Source organism: Prunus avium, chromosome 6 (genome assembly GCF_965620075.1).
Source record: "Prunus avium chromosome 6, drPruAviu1.hap1.1, whole genome shotgun sequence".
In the NCBI taxonomy this organism is placed as follows: Eukaryota; Viridiplantae; Streptophyta; class Magnoliopsida; order Rosales; family Rosaceae; genus Prunus; species Prunus avium.
Genome location: NC_142289.1, coordinates 9,451,347 through 9,472,969, shown reverse-complemented (window position 1 = coordinate 9,472,969; position 21,623 = coordinate 9,451,347). Strand labels below are relative to the sequence as shown.

At 37.4% G+C, this 21,623-nt stretch overlaps 2 protein-coding genes across 4 annotated transcripts; one reads left to right on the top strand and one right to left on the bottom strand.

The window, feature by feature from the left end:
- The first annotated feature begins 3,304 nt into the window (after window positions 1-3,304).
- Window positions 3,305-8,377, top strand: NPY3 (Phototropic-responsive NPH3 family protein). 3 transcript variants are annotated; one of them, XM_021945600.2, is made up of 5 exons: window positions 3,305-3,556; window positions 4,090-4,799; window positions 5,583-5,652; window positions 6,106-7,272; window positions 7,591-8,377. In XM_021945600.2, the coding sequence occupies exons 2-5, from the start codon at window positions 4,738-4,740 to the stop codon at window positions 8,176-8,178; spliced, it is 1,887 nt and encodes a 628-aa protein (XP_021801292.2). In that variant the 5' UTR covers window positions 3,305-3,556; window positions 4,090-4,737; the 3' UTR covers window positions 8,179-8,377. The 3 variants fall into 3 exon arrangements, with proteins under 3 accessions (XP_021801292.2, XP_088111574.1, XP_021801293.2); XM_021945601.2 differs by lacking the exon at window positions 3,305-3,556 and adding an exon at window positions 3,566-3,731; XM_088255448.1 differs by lacking the exon at window positions 5,583-5,652 and having other exon boundaries at window positions 3,308-3,556.
- Window positions 8,378-12,463: 4,086 nt separating this feature from the next.
- LOC110767199 (putative N-acetyltransferase HLS1) lies at window positions 12,464-14,967 on the bottom strand. Its single transcript, XM_021970677.2, has 3 exons — window positions 14,104-14,967; window positions 13,730-13,950; window positions 12,464-13,593 (listed from the first exon to the last, which is right to left on the bottom strand). The coding sequence occupies exons 1-3, from the start codon at window positions 14,296-14,298 to the stop codon at window positions 12,729-12,731; spliced, it is 1,281 nt and encodes a 426-aa protein (XP_021826369.2). The 5' UTR covers window positions 14,299-14,967; the 3' UTR covers window positions 12,464-12,728.
- Between the last annotated feature and the right edge of the window lie 6,656 nt (window positions 14,968-21,623).

The following is a 21,623-nucleotide window of genomic DNA, read 5'->3' as shown; positions in this document are numbered from 1 at the left end:
CTCTTCCTCTTGTCACCATCCTGTCCTGTCCTGATATAATATACACATATAACTTAAATTGACAGACTTTTACGTATCAGTCATTAGATGGTTGAGATTGCACTGTGATACCGATATAAAATCTAAATGGTTCACATGCAAGTTGTTAATTAGCATGATTCATCCAACAAAGTTCTTTTTTTTGGGGTTAATTAGCATAATTAGCATGCTGTGATTTTATGTGGAGTCCAAGCAATGACCATGTCGTTCAGTAGACCAACAACACTAATCCCCCAAAATTTAAGCCACTAAACAATGAGTCAACAATGTTATATCAAGTTTACACCCTGCCTCACCCTTTTGCAGCGGCTATCCATACCAAAAGAGACAATCGTATATAAGCGCAACCCCTACGATGCACCCTGCAAACCAAGAAAAAAGTGGGGAATGAGAGGATTGAACACAAAACCTCTTGCAAACTAATTTCAATATCAATTTAGAAGCTATTAGAGATTGAACCAATAATGTATATTAGTTTATATCATCACGATCATAATCACAAAGTCACTAGAGCCAACTGCTAAACAATACCAGCTATGGCCAACCAGTCTTACAAATGAATATTGTGGCCATACTCAAGTAACTTTACAATATATAATTAAAGATAATCATTTCATGCCTGGCTTGCCAATGAAATAAAAGTTGTTCCTAAATGATGTGCTCAACAAGCATCACACCAAAAAGACATCCTAAACCAAACATTAAGAGAGAGAGGCCTGAATTGCAACAGCCAACATGGAAAGATTCTAAATTCGTCTTTTTGGGGTCAACAACAACAAACTAGTTGGCATGAATTTAACTTATCGTTTTCTAACTGCAATTTGTATGTTGCCTAATCTTGGCAGGTCTGGTTTTATCATCTAGCTAGGACGGCTTCATGGAACAGCTTTAGTTAATTACAATATTAAAAATGAATTTTGGAAAAGATTTCAGAAACAAAGTAATAATCACACAGATCAATGACGATCATGTTGATAATTTTGTAAAGAATGTCAGGAAGATTTTTCCAAATAATTAAAGTTATATTGTCATGAGATCTCAGCAACTATCATAATGAGTCCATATGGTCCTCACAATAGTATATGATAATTAAGTTTCCAATGCCATTAACACAAATTAGTATGAGAATCTCTTCCCATGTGCCCTGCCATAATTACCTGAATTCACATAAAGCTCCCTTCTTTTGTTATGTTGTCTGCAAATAATACAAGCCCTGTGATGAGTTGTAAGTGCAGTTCATCTCTGCTTTCATTTGGTTGCTTTTGAACCAGAAATTTTATATGCTTGAGGATCATATGTCTCCACTCGAAACCCTAGTGTTAAAATTATCTAGTTGTTACGGAATCTGGAAAGTCACTATCATCTACATGAAGATGAATATTGAACTCTCTCAATCAAACAGACAGGAAACAAGATCCATAAATAGGGTTAAGGAAGTGGTCCCTTGCCCTAGACTGGGGAACTTTCCATCATGCTGGAAGGAAATATAATATCAGAGAAAGAAGAAAAGTAACAATTAGATAATGTTGGGCAGAGAAGCTCAACTAGCAAGACCACATGGTATGGGACACAGTTCACAAAGGCCAATCCATGTCCAATTGGCATCCACAATGTTTCCCCTATCTTCTTCAATTGTGGGGCACATCCCTGCAAATTTTTCTTTGGTATGCCATTGAGAAGTCCAAACTTAGCTTGATAGGCAGATTGCTGGACCTAATTTTGCAATGTGGGATTATGTAACCCTTTTGACTAAACCATGTAATGCTTGTCTCAAATCCGACCAATTCTCATGTACAAGATCTTTCCAAAGATTGTGACCCAAATTTTGTTGCACATATAGATCTTCTTCTCCATAGATCTTAATAAAGATGCAAACTTTCACATTAGATATTAAAATCGCTCATGTGCTGTATATGATCAGGTGTGCCAAATTACAAAGATATAGAAAATAAAAAATAAAAATAAAAAAGAAGTTGTTTGCAGGTTATTAGATTCTCGATGCAAAGTAAAAGTAATAAGTTATTGAAGCATTATCATCGAGATGTGTTTCGAGGAGAATATGATAAAATTAACCCAAGTGACTGAATAAGAGTTTGGTTCTTTTTTCTCAGTGACATTGGAGAAGTGGATTTGGAGCATTACATGTGAGCAAAGGTGGAGGGAATCAAAAAAGATTGGATAAGGGAAAAAAACGTTCTGGCCAATTTGTATTGTCCACTATAAAGAGAAGAAGAGAAATGTCCATGATTTTGATTGGACCAGACAATAAACAATGGAGATAATCCTAGATATCAGATGTTTGCAGAATACAAGACTGACTTCAGTTAATGTTATGTTCTTGGTTCATTGAATCAGCAAACCAGTAGCAATGGCATCAATTGGCCTTGTGATTTCAAGCGCATTCACTGAATGGGAAATTTAATAATAGCCACACATGAATAGGAATGAAGGTAAGTGAGACATATAATTATAGTCTATAGAGAGAACAAATAGTTAAATGTACACAAATACAAGGACTATGAGATTCACCTCTTAGCTATACATCCACCAAGTTGCTACGAGGCTTTTTTTATATTTATAATCCTTTTCTTTCTTTTTCACTTTGAAGAAGAAAGGGATGCAAGTTACACTAAGGAAAGGTCAAAATGAGATAGAGAATATCTTTAATTAATCTAATTTCTGGGTTTTTAGGTATTAAATTGTGGATTTTAATATAAAATTTACATACGTTTTGATTCCTGATGTGTTAATAAACGCAATGAAAGTTGAGAATAAGAATAATTTCTTAGTGCTAATACCCATGTGATAGTAAACACATGAATATCTAAATCTCATTGCCTACTCCAAAGGCCGTACCCAAATTATGTTCACCCAATTTATTTTCATTTGTTCGTTATCACTCAATAATTTCTCTAAACATAAATTTTTTTTTTAAGGGAAAGCTAAATACCACTTCACTAACATTTCAAAGCCATTTTAAAACCAAAGAACAAAACAAAAAAGAGTGTTACTTTGAAATTTCACGTACCAAGCGATGAATATGTTATAAGAAAAGCTCAATCTTTGACCATTTATACGTTCTTGTTTACTGGTTATGTTTTCCTTGAAATAAAAATTTAAAAAAAAAAAAAAAAAAGTTGTATGGTTCCATATTTAACCGTTTGATTTAGACGTGTCGGGAACGGAAATGATGTGTTGGTGGGGGCGGTGGTGCTGATTCAAAAGGGGGTTACAAGAGAGAGAGAGAGTGGGAAGTGGTAGCAGACTGAGCTTGGCTTTTTGTGTTTTGTGTAGCTCTGGTGGCTGTCAAAGATAAGCAAACAGCTCATCTTTTAATGGGTGGTCTCTTTCTGGGCTATTAGCTTTGTGGGGTTCTCTAAGGATATCGTGCTTTCATCTCATGCAGTGTCTCTACACATTGTGTTTGTTTGTTTGTGCCACTGAGATTGATTCCTGGTACTTTACCAAAATGATTTGAACAAGGAGAAACCAGTTCTTCCACTCCTACATTTTTAAGGTGGGTTCTTCAGACTCTCTCTAAATCTCTTAGCTTTGGATTCAATACATACTTTTCTCTCCTTATCTCCTCCTTTCTTTGTTTGCTTAATGCTTTATTATGCTTCATACTGTCATTTAGTTTCTGAAAGTAGAGAAATTTTTGCTCAGTTTGGTCTCTCTGGTCTTCATTTGAGGTGGGTTTTTGGTTCTTCCTTGTTTATTTTGATATTGGGTTATGCTAGATTTTCTTGCATTATTGTAATATATGGCAGAAGGGTATGTATTTGGTTTGCGTATTCAACCTGTGCATGACAGCATGTGTTGCTTTGGGTGGAATTTCAATGCTTTATTTGGTAAACGACATGGGATGTTCTCGGGTTGGATTCTGTGTCACATTCTGAGTTCTAAATCTGATAGTCTTTCAGTTCCACTTGTGGTTAGAGACAAACGTGTTGGTATTTGATACTGATGCTCGCTTGTACACCCCAAAAATTGATGCTTTTTTGTTGGTTAATTCAACTAAGATCGAGATATGTTGTTTTGCTATTGCAGGTGTTCTAACTTCAAAGTGAGGAAGGAACATTTCTGTAAAGGAATGAGGATTGTGGGTTTCGGGTTCTGAAACTTTGTGGGCCAGAAAAAGGTCTTGGTAGTTTTTGACCCTTTGGAAAGACAAAACAAGGAACTGAGAAGGCAAATATATAGAATAAGAAGGATAAACAAATAAGGCAAGGGCGGTGGTGTCAGTTTTACGCAAGTTGGGGAATTTTTTTTTTCTTCTGGCTTTGAGAATTATATATGTTTGGGATGGTCAGTTGGTAATGGCTTATGTCTCCTGAGCTGGCCCTGTTTCTCCGGGGTCCTTGGGTTGTGTAGCCATTTCAGGAAGCAACCCCTCCTTTTGGTCTCTTTTCATTCAAGTGAACAATTTGTTAAAAATCACTTAATCCCATTTACTCTTAGTTTCTTTAGCCTTGGTTAGTGGGAAAGATTCGGTCATACTAAGAAGAACACCAAAGTTTCCTAAGATCTATTCTTTTTTACCTTGAACATCCAAGACATTCAGCTGTTTAATCACCAGGTTTGGGAGTTTCCTTATATTTTCTGGGGAACTTTGATATCGAATTGGCGGTGAAGACATTTGCAGGCTTAGTAGAAATCAAGAAGAAGGAAAACATAGCAGCAGATCTCTTGCCAAAAATGAAGTTCATGAAGCTTGGATCCAAACCTGATTTCTTCCAGACTGATGGAGACAATATAAGGTGAGTATAAGATCTTGCTAGTAACCCAGTTGCTAACTTGTTAGTATATTTAGCCCTCCTCATCTTTTTCCTTGATATTTATATGCGCCATTGTTTGGGAGATATTTATCAATTTACTTTTCTGAAAAGTCAGATGTAAATTTTAAAAGCTTTAGTGGAGGCACAAGGTTATAAGTAGAACTGTGAATAATACAGTTCTGACCTTAATTTTCTCAACATAGATTTGGTAACAATTCCAAATGTCTTAATAGTCCTGTTCATGTTTAGACTCATTGACTTTTTCAAGCGTTGATCTGTTGTCTGTGTAGCTACATGAGGAACTAAGATTTCACTTCAACTGTGTCATCGTATTACAGGTTTTGACTTTGAGGATGGAATAATATACGTATGTAACTTTATAATGTATTTATGTATATATGTATGTATGAGCATACGTACATATACATTCTGTATGCTCCATCTACTTTTCCTTGTTGGGTGCCATCCCACATTGATAAGGGAAATTAATTTCATCCATGAAAGTTGATCATTCACTGTTAATGTTCAACAATCTTTTGCTTTCTAAACTAGATTTGCGAAGTTATGGTCAAAATAAAAGGTTATGGTCAGGGAAGTCTGTTAAAATTAAAAGAAAATTTACATGATTTCTGTATTAACTTTCTGTTTAACAAAGCCAATGTAATTTCTAATTTTTGTTATGTGTTTGCTTAGATTATTCACATTCAAGTAAGGGCGTAGTTTTCATCAAGTTTGTGGTTGACATGTGAAAATTTATGCATACAGGTACGTCGCAACTGAGTTGGCAACTGACATAGTTGTTAACGTCGGAGATGTGAAATTTTATTTGCACAAGGTATTAAATCTGTTTGATCTTAAACAGGATCCTATATTTTGGTCAGTCGCTTGTTATTTTCTAAACATTAATATGGATTGATGGGTTGACAGTAATATACTTTTTCTGAACTCATAACCCAGCTAGGTGAGAGGGTCAATTTGTTCCAATTTCAGAGTTGCCTGACTAGGGATATACAGTGTCACGTGATTTTCTCTCTAATTATATTCCAAGGCGACATGGTTTTGATCCTATTAAACCCATTTTTCACTATTGCTTTGTGTCATTTACTTCACCCTAGTTAAGGCTGGGTTCAAACCAATGCAATGGCATCTGTTTGATTGCCAAACGAAACAAGCTAAACTTGCATTGGATTAAGACACAGTGATGGGGTTTTGGGATACCAACAATTTTTTAGTTGAATTGGTAAGCTCCTTAATGCATTCATTCTAATATTCTTTGATGCTTCTGTAGTTTCCGCTTTTGTCCAAGAGTGCACGCCTGCAGAAACTGGTCGCAACCACAAATGAAAACAGTGATGAGATCCACATCCATGATATTCCTGGTGGACCTGCTGCTTTTGAAATATGTGCCAAGTTCTGTTACGGCATGATGGTCACTCTCAATGCATACAATGTGGTTGCAACTCGATGTGCAGCAGAGTACCTGGAGATGTATGAAACTGTTGAGAAAGGAAACCTTGTCTACAAGGTTGAAGTCTTCCTAAACTCTAGCATCTTCCGCAGCTGGAAAGACTCAATTATTGTTCTTCAGACTACCAGGTCTCTTCTTCCATGGTCCGAGGAAGTTAAGGTGGTGAGCCACTGCCTTGATTCCATAGCTTCCAAGGCTTCCATTGATACCTCCAAGGTGGAATGGTCATATACATATAACCTAAAAAAGCTACCATCCAGTAATGGGAATGAACACTGGAATGGTGTGGGAAAACAACAGGTAGTTCCAAAAGACTGGTGGGTAGAAGACCTCTGTGGGCTTCAACTTGATTTATACAAGCGGGTGATAAATATAATTAAGACCAAAGGAAAACTCTCTGGTGATGTAATAGGGGAAGCCTTAAAGGCATATTCTACCAGAAGGTTATCGGGTTTTAGCAAGGGTATGATTCAGGGTGGTGATGTCATAAAGAATAGATCATTGGTGGAGACTGTAATCCACTTACTTCCTGCAGGCAGCGTCCCTTGCAGTTTCTTACTTAAGTTGTTAAAAGCAGCAATATTGTTAGAATGTGGAGAAATGGAAAAAAGTGAATTGATTAGCAAAATTGGTCAGCAGCTTGATGAGGCTACAGTTTCTGATCTTTTAATTCAAGCCCCAACTGAGGAAGCACTGATGTATGAAGTTGATATAGTGCAAAACCTAATTGAGGAGTTTGTGACACTTGATCGAAGAGCTCAGACTGATCCTTCAATGGAAGCTGAATTCCAGGAGATTAGGAGCCCCAGGTTCCTATCAGATACTTCCAAGGTGAAGGTGGCAAAACTGGTTGATGGCTACCTTACTGAAGTTTCACGTGATCCCAACTTACCTGCATCAAAGTTTGTCAGGCTTGCTGAAATGGTATCAAACTTCTCAAGACCAACCCATGATGGACTTTATCGTGCCATTGACATGTATCTAAAGGTTAGTCATGACACTTCTGTAACCATAACTAACAAATTGCATTTTGTTTACTCCCCCATTTCTCCCCTTTTTTCTTTTTTTGGTTGTTGAGACTTCTTTGTATATTTTTTCTCCAATGCATCCTGCACAACTGCCAGTAATCATTGCTCACCTTAAAAAATACAAATGTTTAGTATTTGTTTATTATGTTTCATGACTTGAATTTTTGTAAATCCAATTTCTAGTCGATGTGTGCGACTTACATACAAGCAAATATAGCAGGGTACTTTCTCAGTTTTGAACACATTTGTGTAACAGATACGTTGTGTGTTGGTGCAGGAACACCCAGGGATCAGCAAGAGTGAGAGGAAGAGAATATGCAAATTAATGGATTGCAGGAAGTTGTCAACAGATGCCTGCATGCATGCTGTACAAAATGAGCGGCTGCCCTTAAGAGTCGTTGTGCAGGTCCTTTTCTTTGAACAGATTAGGGCTTCAGCATCCGGTGGCAACAGCACACCTGATCTACAAGGGTCCATCAGGGCCTTGCTCCCTGGTGGGTATCATGGGAGCTCAAGGTCCACTACAACCAACACAGAAGAGGACTGGGATGCTGTGCCAACAGCAGAGGAAATCAAAGCTTTAAAAGGGGAGCTTGCTACTCTAAGGTTAGGTGATGCGAATCGGGGAGTAGGCAATGATAGAAACACGAATCACGGTGCTACAAATAATTCTGAAAAAGTTGCTGCCAGTAAAATGAAAGGTTTGCTCATGTCAAAAAAGATATTTTCTAAGCTCTGGTCAAGCAAAGAAAGAAATGGTGAAATTAGCAGTTCTAACACATCGGAGAGCCCTGGTTCTACTTCTACCAATGCAGAAGAAACAAAATCCACCCGGTTGAGGAGTAGGAGGCATTCAGTATCTTAGTTCCAGGCATGTTCAGTAGATCAAATGTATACATTCTTGACCTGTAACTCCATCTCGCGTATTCGACATCAGGAGTTAGAATCAACTGACATGTTTTTAGCTGATTTTCCACCGGGATTTTGAGCAAAAGAGGTCATATTGTTAGAGTAACAAAAGAGCCCAGAAATTTCATTTCTTATATGAAGTGTTCATTATCTAATTGTTGTTCCCAGATTATCTGTTGGTTTTCAGTTCTAAACTTCTAATGTGGGCTCAGACACTGACACAGTTTTGATGTACTATGATCTAAATAAACTTCTTCTTATAGTTGCACATCTTCCTTGGGCTTTTATTTTCTACAGTGTAAATTGGCAACTGAGAAGAGCAACTGTTTAGTGCAATATAATTCTCATACACCTCAGTCCTTGAGTGAGGGAAAATTGCCAGATTAGCCTCTGCCACTATGTGGTTTCTGGCCCAAAATTGCAGTCCTTTGGTAACCAAAGTTTGGTTGGTCCTGGCCCAAAGCTTCATGCATGATAGAAAAGTTTTGGTTCATTGGGCTAAGCCTTACAACTTTTTGATCAAATCCTGATGCTTCCAATCAGTCAGTGAAACTGCTCAAACTTTTCTTTTCGATCCTCCTTGAGAGCGGATTTTCTTCAGTGCAATGCTGCACTTGGTGCAAACGCACTTTCACATCGTCCGACTAGTACATTGCTCCCTCGAAGTGGTAACTTGAGTCACCGCGGGACTAATATATTACCACTTCAAGCATAATACTACTGCTTCAACACACGCACTACCACTCCAAGCACATACACTACCACTTCAAATATAAAGATGACCGTTGTTCGCACTCGGTGCAATGAAGCACCGAAGAAAACCCGCCTTGAGGCCAAGACCAAGATGGTCCTTTTTCTTTTTCTTTTGGACCAAGATGGTCCTATGGTTTGGTAAACATCAGAAGTTTTCATGTACTTCTGTGTTGACCCGTTGGCGCCCTGGAAGGTTGAGCCCAGTGTAAAGTGATTGCAACCGAATAAGAAATCTTTATTGACCAATGACCACCACAATCAAAAGGTTGGCATTTTTTACATTTTCTACCTAAATGGGTCATACTGTTCCCATTCAATCAGACCAGTGGAAGGCTGTGAGCCTAATTTGTTTAGCCCACGCTTACTTTACCCCTTTTGGCAGTGTGGCCCAACCACCAAGTGCCGCCACTTATGACCCCATCCAAAAGTTCATTATCGACTATTCTTTTTCTTTTTCTTTTTTCTCTTTTTCAATAACTGTCGTCTATCAATTTTTAAACTTAAAACTTCTTCTAACATAGTAACGAAAGTTGTCGATTAATTTAACATATGAATAATGTTCTCTTATTAGATATTTGACATGATATACCGGGAGATTGTTAATTTAAATTATAAATTTAATATATAAAATGTCATCTAACCAAATGATTCAAATTGTTAGTCAAACAACATTATATGTTAGACTATATTTCAAGGAAAACGTTTATCCTAACATAAGAATCCAAAAATCTTCTTATGATTAGGAGTTAGGCAAGATGGTGTCCAATTATATGTCGAGGGAACATTTATCTTAACATAAGAATCCAAAAATATTCTTATGATTAGGAGTTAGGCAAGCAATTAGTCAATGTAGGTTTTTATCATCTCCCCTAATATTTGTGGGATTCGAAAGAAAGAAAAAACATAAATAAACAAAGCAAAATCCATTTAACAAAGTGGAAGACCTCAAAAGAAGATGCTCTTCTAACCAGTCTTTCATTTTCTATTTCACCTAACATAAACAAAAAAGACTTCAGCCCTTTGGCCATTGACTTGCCAAGAAGACCAGCAAAGATAAGCCGACCAAATTTTTTTTGACCATATTTTCCATTGGTAATTTCTTTATCACTGTCTTCACACCTACAAATAAACAAAACCACACGAAGAAATAAAATATATGGTCAACCCAAGAATGACTTGACAAAAGCAACTCTCACCTGTTCAATCTCTTTCCTAGCCTTTTCGATAGCTGCATGCCTTTTCCTTTTGAACATCTTTTTCCTACTACACTGAAAAGACTAGAATTGGATAGTGAGAGCTTCCACCTAGATATCTTACTTTATTACAATTAGGTTTAAGTTTAACATCTATCTATCAAAACAACCTTGGTTGATTAGAACTTTGCCTAACATTTTCAATCCAACTTACCTAATTCAGACTTTTCTAAGTGTCGGTTGATAATCCTAAAATAATCAATCAATCTCGTTCACATGTAATTATATTTTTAAGGATTCTGTTATATCGTTAAGATGCATTATATGTGCGTAAGAGTAGACATACATAAGCAAAAACTACGTACAACTTATATTGGTTGGATACGAATATGGATATGCTTAAGCTTTAGGATTGTGATTCAGTTTTGAGGCCATACTTTTGGGTGTCAACAATCACTTTCTTCATAGCTTGTTCATTTTAATTAGGGCTTAAACGTGAGGGTAAGTGTTTGAAAAAAAGATACTCACAATGGTTAAATATGATCCACTATAAAATTCAGAATGCAGTTTAAATATAGATATTTAAGACACTCACATAAATTTGTCATTCAACCAATCCGACCCTCCTCCTCATCACCTCATAAATCATATGATCTTGATAGCATAAACCCCGTGAAGGCCACAAGACTCATTTGATGGCACTCATTGCATGCAACACCTATCTCTCTCTCTCTCTCTCTCTCTCTCTCTCTCTCTCTCCCATTTCATGGATTCTTCACTGCCCCAATACGTTTAATTATTTGTCTCTCCCTGTAAATGAAATCGCATGTAGGGTTACACTTGAAATCACCATCCGAAAAAGAAATCAAACAAACAGAAAGACACAATACTATTGAATATGTTTTGATAGTGGACCAACAACAACAACAACAACAATATTTATATTTGTCAAATAGTCGTACCCAAAAGAGAGAGGAAATCAAATTAAAATATATTAGCCTCAAGCTATCTTGAAGCACTTGCTAACAAACACTTGGGGCATGCGTGCCATTACTATATTCATAATCGTATTGATATATTCAAGGATAATTACCATCACTTTTCATGCAAAAGCTTTTTGTCATCTTTTTTTGCTATAGCTAGAGAAAAGGCCACGCAACCCATCAATGCACAATGGACCATCAGATCTCTATCTCTATTTTTATTTGTTTATTTTTAATATTATATTTTATATATAAAATATCACAATCCAAGGCATGATATGCACCCACCAAAATGTCCCAAAAGTCCAAATCAGAAGCACCATAACGAGGAGAGAAAGCGAAGGCTGCTGCTTAATGCTCCTATGGAGAAAATAAACTGAACAAGAAAGCAACAAAAGAATAAATAAATAAAACTAAAAATGAAAGGTGCTGATTTGTTCACTTATGCTTTTTTTTCTTTTTCTTTTTTTCTTTCTTTCTAATATTTGTTATTATAACATACAAGAGAGCGTGTAAATGGACAAAAGAAGAATAAAAACATACAATTTTCAACAAAAAGAAGTATAAATAGAAAAAAAAATAGTGGGAACATCAGCTCCCGAAGTGAAAACTTTATACCACTCGTTATCATCTTTTCAGTGCAAATATATATAATGCGAAACCCACATAGAAGCTAAAAGCCAAAATCGCCCATCGATTTCATCATCATCATATCAAAAAATAAAAAAATTAACAACCAACAAAGCCAAAAAGCCAAAAAGAAAGAAAGAAGAATCCCCCGACACCACCGAACCACAAAAGTTGAAAGTTCATCCTCAAAAAGAGTACTAAACATGAATATGTGAAATTAGTAGCACATCCTAGAAATGCCAAAGAGACGAATTTACCCCTCATCATTTTGCTGCCTAGTCTAGTCCATTTCAAGCTTTTTTAAAAAAAATTTAGAAAAAAATATATTCCCACTACCCCTTAACTAGAAAGATGCAAAATCATAAGAACCTAATTAACCAAAAAGTGATTGAGGAAAAAGGCTTACTCCTCCTAGAGCTAATATAGCATATAATCAAATCAAGGACAAATGATATGGTACTATCCCAAAAAGTGATTTTGGGTTGAGCTTTTTTGCATGCATAATTTTAAAAAGGGATATTCCCATTACATAATAACACAGTGAGTGTCAAGCAGGCCAAGATTTCCTCAATCTGATTTTGAGATCATAGAGAACCCTTTGTGTTTTTTTCTTTTAAAAGTAGGTAAAAGATAGATAAGGAACCCCACATGAAACCACAGGCTGCGTTTGGCTGGAAGAGGATCTAAAAAGACACATCCATTTACAAAAAGTTACATGGCTAACCCAAAAAAAGAAAAAATGAAAAGAAAAAAGTTGGAGGCGGTTTTTTTGGATATTCCCTTATACAACTCGAAAAAACCCATATCTTCTTTTTTCCTCTCTTCCCACCCCAACATTTGCTTAGTCTACCCACAAGGACCAGGCAGGCCCAAAATTTAAAACCCAAAATGGAAAAAGTTAGAACTAAAAATTAAAAAAAAAAAGCTAATTTGGATTCTTTACGTTATTAGACCTCTCTGGGGTCGACAAAAATGGACATCCCAGGTGCCGATTTGGTCCAGTCACCGACAGAGCCGTCACTGTAGTCTTCCCCGAGCCGCTTGATGCACCATAAGTCCTCGTCGCACGATAGCCTCTTCCAGTGAGGAATTCCTAACCTCAGCGGCTCGCGGCTCGACACCTCCGTCGCCACCACCCCGCACCCGCGCTCCTTCGCCAGGTTGTGCGCGTGGCCGCAGAGTGCCTTCAGGAACTTCTCCGCGCGTGGGCCGGACCCTCCGAGCCCGTACAGGAAGTGGAACCCGAACGGCCTGAACAGCTCCGGCACCGACGGCAGCCGCAGCCATGGTAGGGCCCGATCCACGATCCTGGTCGTCTTCGCGAGGGTCCGCTTCACGCGCGACGCACCGCGGACCTCGAGAGTGTAGATGTCCTTGCAGTTCCAGATGCTGAGGACGGCCCAGGACTCGGGCGGATCGGCCAGGAACTGATCCGACCCCGGCCAGGTTCCGGCGTTGAAGGTGGCACGTGGCACGGCGAGGAAGGTACCGAGGGAGAGGCGGTTGTTGAGGACGGCGTCAATGTCGCGGGGGAAGAACTCAGTGGTGGCGAATCGGCGGCGGTAGAGGGACTCGGCGTCTGAGGGGGAGAGCTTGATGACGTCGACGCGGGAGGAGAGCTTGACCCGGTGGGCGAAGACCGGATTGACGAGGATAGCGGGCGTACGGAACTTGGAGTAGCCGCATTTGTCGGTGAAGAGGTTTATGGAAGCTTTGTTGTCGTTATCTGTGGCCATGTACGAATATTCAGCTCCGTTTTCTCTGAACCACTCCTCCACTCTGTGCACCAGCTTTAACCCTATTCCCATCCTCCTGTAAAATTAATTTAAATAAATAAATAACTTTATTACATGAAAAATATCAAAACATAAATATAAAAATAAAAACTTTTTGTTTTTGGGTGTGTTGGGTGGGATGATGAAAAAGGTGGGTGTGTTAGGATATTTACCTGTGAGAAGGAGAGACGCGGAGGCCTAATATGTAAGCGAGCTTGGTGTAAACCGGAAGGGGCTTGAGGGTGTCGTCGAGTACGTCGTCGTTTTTGTTGTGATGGGTAACGTTTTTGCCATTTCTGGAGAGCTTCTTGCCACATGTAACGGTTTTGATGCAACCCCTAATCATTCCCACTACCTCTTTCTCCTCTTCTTCCTCCCCCACCAGCTCAGCCACCTACAAAAATAATCACATATCCAAAACAAAACGACCATCAAATATTATTATTCGTACATACCCAAAAATTAAAAATTGTTTTTAAAAAGGGACATCAAAAAATCAAATATTAAATAAAACCCACGTTAATATGGCTGATTATTATTTACTTACCAACATGAGATAAGCAGGAGAGTTACGAACTCTGCAAATTGGGTCGCCGAGGAGGTCGGTGAAGAGGGAGAGCTCGCCGCCGGGACCCACCTCACATCTCCTCTCGACATCTTCCACCACTTCACAGTCCTTGCTCGGGTCGAACTCTCTCAACACCACTATATTATTAACCCTCCTGCTATGATCCTCTACCATATTGTATGTGTATGTTTATATGTATATATATATATATATATATATATATATATATATATATATATATCGGTTTCCTCTGTGGGTGTACCTAACAAAACGAAACTCAGCGTTGCGGACTGCTCAGAAAACCCAGCAGAGAACAAAAGGGTTGGTGTTTTCTTCTGGGTTTGAGGGTGTATATATAAAGGAGGAGGGCTGGAGTTTTTTCAAGGGCGCAAAATAGAGTGGAGGAGTAAGTGAGGTGGAGGCATAACGTGAGATGTAAGCAAGAAAAGCTGAGCTGAAGCTTCGAAAATGGAGAAAATCAAGGAGAGAGAGGGCCTCACAGCTCACGTTTTGCTTCGCAGCACATCATAACAGAACCATATATAGGCCGGAGGCTGAGGCGGGCCCCAGCCAGCTCCAAATCAAAAACCCCCAAAACCCCAAATTCTTTTATAAAAATCAAAAATTAAAAAAACGAAAGGTTGGGGTTATGGTTGGGATTGGGATGGAACTTGAACAGAGAGAGAGAGAGAGGGGTGCGTTTTAAGGGTGTGCGCTTGTTCGTTCGTCTCCTTTTCTCATTTAGGTGGTCAGTAGATCATCATTGCAGAGATACAGCAAGTGCCCTTCTGCCCCCCTTTAAATACCTGATTTTTGGGCTTTTCCTTTTCCTCTCTCTCTCTCTAGAATCCCCCCACCTTCTTTTTTATTTTATTTCTCTTATTTATTCAGTTAATTTTAGTGACAAAAACCCAGCAAGCTTTATTAAATTCGGTGCTTGCTGCTTGCTTGCTACCTATTTTATGTGTTTTTTCTTTTATCCCTTTTCTCTTCCGTCCCTGTCTATTTGGCTTTTTCACTCTCTTTCCAACACTAGCACTACCAATACTATACAAATAAATAATAATAATGAGTTTAAGTTAATTATAAATACGGAAAATAGAAATCATAAGGAAAAGCAAAGGAAAATAGAGGAAATGACGGCTATGGCTGCGCGCAGTCTTAGAGTGGGTTTTTATTGTTTTTGGGTTTTAATCATTTATTCCATAAGGAAGGAGGCGCTCCATCATTACTCCATTTCTAATCATTATCCTTTTAAATTTAGTCCCCCGCCCCTCTCTTTCCCTATCCTATCCATCATCATCGTCATTATACCATCTGACATGTGGAAAATAATGGGTTGATCTTTTGATTTTTTGGCAAGAGCGATATTCTAAAGTTCTCTAAACTCGAACGCAATGGAAAGAATGTATTGCATTGCCCAACTGGCTAAACTCATATTAACTGACAAGTAAATATGTTGGTATGGTCATTCTATGTTAATGAGGCCCATGACCAATGGGATGAATGGCTTTTAGATATTCCCATTTTTTTTCTAACGCAAACTCGACGACGTGGCGCAACGGATGCCGTTTCTTTCGGAAGGCAACTCCCTTGATTCTCGGCCGTCGATTTTAATAGCTGACTGACGCCTACTGATGCGTCCGAGTCTGAGTGTGAGAAGTGAGTGCTGCGGCCCCTGCAAAAGCGGCTTTCGCTTTTAACAACTGATAGCGTGGCGTTTCTCGATCATCATCATCAATCCAGATGGACGGCCACGATTGTATGATTCACGGACAGCGAAGCGGCGCAGGCGCGCAGTCCTACTACACTCGATGGAAGCCTACGGCGATGCTAATTGATAAATCCGCAGAGGCTATACTAAAAAAATAGACATCGACTTGATTTGAAAATGCGAAGCATCAACGGTCAAATCTCAGCCGTCGGTTCCATTTTTCGTGGAGTGTGCGTCGTGGACGATGGACCGCCGGACCACGGAAGTGCTGCCACTTTAATCCGTGGCGAGCATTTGATTGCATGCAAAAATAAAACGGTTTCGACAATGATTGGGTAATTCAAAGGAAGTAGACACGTCACCATAAATTGGGCGTACAAATTAATATTAATTGGGCAGTTCAATCTTTTTTTTCTTCTCTCTCTCTCTCTCTAAAATTAAAACCTTGGTATAATTATAAGTTAATAATACACATAAAGTTTTTCATGTTTTATTAAAATAAAATTTTCTTTTGGGTTTTGAAATGAGAAGTTGAAGTGGGGGCACAAAAGAATAGTGTAAATTTGATTTGTTTTCACTTTTCTGATAATGGGCTAAAATAATTGAGGCATTTTTTATAATAGGCACGCGAGGCATTTTTTATACACATTAATTTGTACACTAGATTAAATTATATTAGACATATAAAGACATTTTTTGTATAAGTTGGGGAGGGGGGCGTGCATATAACAAATGTATATATGATTGATATGCTAAATAAAGAGACATACAGATACATAGGTATTAGATTACGATGTATTGGGACCCTACTTTTTTGTGGGTCCGATTGGAATATCTAGTCTAAATTGAGTTAAACACACTGGTATAATTATATTGGATGATGTGGAGCACTCGTACGTGCAAGGTTAATTTGGTAGGACAAGGATTATTTGCTTCATTATGATATTATGTTAAATTTGAATAGTAGTTGATGCAGTTAGGATAGTGATCTATATTGTTCACATATACAAATAAAATTGGGATATTCACTATTATACCCAATATAGAGACCTAAATTATAAAAATATCATATATAAAATGGACTTTAGAAACACACTCAAAGCCTATTTAAAACATAACAATGAGGCTTTTAATTTCTTATAAATTACAAAACTACCATCGATTTTTTAAAACAAGCCCAACCCCAAAATCTCATTAAAAAAACCTAAAACACTCAATAGGGCATCAAAGTAATTTAATAATCAAAATTTAATTAAATAGAGCCAACTGTTGTTTTTTGGGTTTGTTTATATAAATTAAATAGTGTAGGGTTTATTTATATTTTTTGTGCTAAGAATTGGTATATGACTAAATATCTTAATAAAATTTGAAAGAAAAAAAAAACCAATATGTACTTCCAATTACAGCAACAGAAGTTCCATTTTATTATAGTCAGTCCATTTTTTGCACTCGACGTCATTGATTCTTCTAAAAGCTAAAGAAAGATATCTTAGCAATTTTGCTTGTAAAAAGGAAGAATACACATCAACTTATATATTGTGTTCTACTTCAATGGGGTCTTCCTTCTGTTCTTCTAATCTTGTCAATCTTGTCAAAGATTCCAAATTTGGTGTTCTAGCTATCATCTAATTTTTAATAATCACTAAAAGTCCTGAGTTTGAGTCATAGTATTTGTGTAGTGTGTGTGAGTTTAGTATATTATCGTCCCTCTCAATGTGGAAGGTCTTTAAATAATAATAATAATCATCGTCATTATATATACAATATGTGCAATATTTAGTGCTACAATTAGTGACATAAACGACCAATTTCTGTTATAATTATTATAGAAAAAAGACTAACAATAATGAATTAATAAACGATTGAAGATGATTAATTTATAAAAGTTTGACGAGATGACGAGATCAACGATGGTAGACTAAGGATCACATCCATGAAGTGAAAAATATCAATCCACATCCATAAAATACGGTCAACTAACCACACATAAGATTTGTAGCTTAAAATATTTAAAATGCTTGTTAATTTATTTCATTCTTTTCAAATGATTTCTGGTCAAAATAGAAGAAGCATATTACATGTACATACTTTGAAAACATTGTATATATATGGGATTAGAATAAAGTGACAATGATGTAAATAACCCATGATGATGATGGGATTCCCTTAATCTTCATTAAATTATCTATTGTAGCTTAACTAAGGGTGATCCTAAGAATCCAACTACGTACATCTATCCACCATATTATTCTGTCAATGCGATTATGGAGCCTCTATTGGAATATTGGGAATCGTGGGCAATATTTGAAATGATTTTTATCCTAATAAAAAGTATTAGGACTTTTAATTATTGACTAAGTACTTAATCTTTAGAATAATTCTTTTTTAGAGGATTAATGTCTTTTACCAAAGATTTTATTCAGAATCTCATTTATTAGTGAATAAACACGAATTAAGCTTCGATCCGATCTCGATAAAATTGATCCCCATGACGAAAGAGATGATAATGAACATATTATATAGGTATGATACAAATATGAACACATGATTTCGTGCGAAGTTTTTGGCTTTTGTTGCATATTAAAGCCCCAATTTGTTCATTGATTAAACCATTTTTGGCCAATCAACTTGAAAAGAATAACAATAAGAAATCAAAACAAGAGTTGGCTAGGAAGCTAGCTAGGGCATATGCAGGACCACATTGTTGTTTGAAGAGATTATATGCCGTTCCCCTTCCTCATGGCTCTCATGCGCAAACTACAAAATCACTTTGCATTAGTTAATATCTTATTGGGCTGGTCAAAGAGAAGAACATGGGTCTGCGACACGTATCATGTTTACATGTTTCACCCTAGATGATAAAATAAATGGAGAAAAGAAAACAGTTAGGGACAAATGCCACGACAATTGCCTCGAAAAAATTTGTGTTTAGGGATCTTGTTCCCTTCCATTGTCATCAATCTTACGCTCCGTACATGCCTTTTTACCCCATAATCATATATACATGTAGGGCCGGTGCCAAACACGTCCTAGCAGAATTAGGTCATGTCTCATCTTGGACATCACATGGGGAAATCCAGAGCGAGAGAGGCGAAATCGTGTCAAAATTTTGAAGGCCTAGGTGCATATAAAATTGGTACAACTAGGCAAACATGTTCTCCTCGATGATCAAGCAAATTGTCTTTTGCCCCAGTGGAAAACGACCAAATAGCAAAGTTGTCATTAGGGGTTAATTAAAAACTAATTAGGACAGTTGGAAAGTAGAATTTGAAGTTGACCCTTGAGGCTTTAGGTTTAATCTTTTTGGATTAGAGAAAATAATTGGTAAGTGGAGAGTGTGGCTCGAGGAAAACAGCCGTGCCATTGCCATGCAGCTTCTCACTCACTGATGGCATGGCCTCTTCGTTTTATTATTCTGAGGTTGATAATTTGTGTGAATAAAAAAGGCCAGGTGGTGGTGGCCATGATCATTTGGGTTAGTTCTTGGACAGGCTCACTCAATCTTAGTCAACCTGCCAAGGTTTCTTTGGCATCGAGACCTTAAATTGACCCCGGCAAAGCTGGATTTTCCTGGTCTAAAAGTTACATGAAAATGCTAATTTTTTTATAGCCATTTGAGCCACCTTAAACAGACCCTTTTTCCCTTCTCGTAACATGTTTTTCGGGTCGGTGACTTGCAAGCTAGAGGCTTGATCCTTCTGCTTCTACCCCATGATGACCTAATATGATCTGTTTAATCATAAACCCAATATGGATTTTCTTTAATAAAAAAAACCCATATAGCAACTAAAATTTAAGATATATGAAACCCTTGTATAAGAAGAAAATGAGTACATGATGATTACGTGGTATGACGAGCTTATACATGTCTTGCTCCATATGATTGTGAATTCATATGAATTCATGTGAATGTGATGATCAGATGGATGCCATATATATAGAAGCTCATAAAATAATTTTTTACTTTTGTTTTTGTTTAAAGTAGTGTTGTCAGTTTACCCTATTATTTTGTCTTATGAAGCCAAATTATTTCCATTTGAAAAATGTGCTATACTGCCACAGAGTAGAGCCATGTCCATTTGCTTGGGTTTACAGCTTTGAATGTTGGGGGTGTATGGCAGAGGCGGGAGACAATTAGGGCAGAGAGATAGGGGTGAGATTTGGTGGTGCTGTAAAATGGGTAGATCAGATGGAGAATTTGAAATTGAAGGGCTGGGGAGACGTATTGGGAGGAGCTGTCATTTCTTGCAGTTGTTTTTATTTGTATGGTTTTGGGCATTTGTATGGTAAGAGTCCGACACTAGGGTGCGGCCCAGACTCAGACGAATCCCCAAGATTATGCACCATGTCCCCTCCTCACTCAGACGTGCCTTTGCCCCATCACCCATCTCTCTCTCTCTCTCTCTCTCTCTCTCTTATATATACGATATATATATCTGGTGATCTTCATGCTTTGACAAGACCTTTCATTCTGTCCCAACCTCTGCCCCAAACAAAAAACAATCAAATCTCTTATAATTTGTTCACTTTGCCAGGAAGCTTGAGTCAATGCATTTGACAAGATAAAGACAACTAAGGACCTTGATTGAATAATTTGATGAAGTTGATGCAAATCAAATCTAGTTTTTCAAACGAGAGTGATTTGGTTAGTTCCGGAAATCAATTTACAGTATCTAATACATTGGTAACATTTGTCCATAATATATACGATTAGCAAAATATTTGTGTGCTAGTATAAGACTAGCAAAACAAGATTAATCAAGCCAATGCCAAACTCCCTTCTTCATAATAGCCATGGTTTCACTGCATTAAAGTTCCTTTACTCCCACCACCATTTACCTAGTGTCTGTAGATCTGGTTTCATTATTATTTACAAATTAACCTTCGTCTAGAAGCTGGAAGCATATCTTAGACAAATAACAGCAGAAAAAAAGAGAGCATTGAATGCAGTTTGTTTTTGCCAACCTCATGCAATTCAAACAACTGCGTTGAAATTTGATTTTCATCTTTTTCCCAGTCGGTCCAATCAAAACATGCTACAGCTGGATATTGAGGGCTCATTTTGACAAGCACACAGTAACGCAGAAACAACAAAAAAACTACTTACCCTTCTTCAGACTTGAGTGGTAAATTAATTTTAAATTACTGCCCACTGCCAAGTGACAGCTATTATTGTCTTCCTTCACTAAAGAGCAAGAAAGTTTTATCTAAATAATAACAATTTTTTTACAAATGATTCCAAGTGTGGGATAGATAGATAGGAGTCTCCGCATCACCCCAAAGTCGTGATATATATATATATATATATATATATATATATATGGCTGTTTCTGGATACTACCGTGTATCCTTTATCTCTTTTGCTCGTTTATCAGCTGAGCTCTTATAACAAAAACAAAACAAAACAAAACGTACTGAAAAGGTAAGCATGGAACATGAGACATTTTCAGACCTATCTTAGCTATTTCTGAATCTGGATAAGAACAAATTCAGAAGACTCTTGTACATCATCATCAAGATTCAAAACCCATCATGATCAGTTCCATGCATGCATGAATATATATAATATTATACCCGTTTACAATAATGTGCAGACGTCCGTAAAGGAGAATAATTATATGGAGATGGAGGGGTAGATGCAATTGGGTTTATTTTTTTCCTCCTCACCAAAACATATAGTTATTCTATCCAAAAGAAACAAAAAGAGTAGATAGAATTTTAACTATCGTATATTTTTACATCCAATCCAATCATGGGTATCTTTGTTACCACATTATTTGTAAGG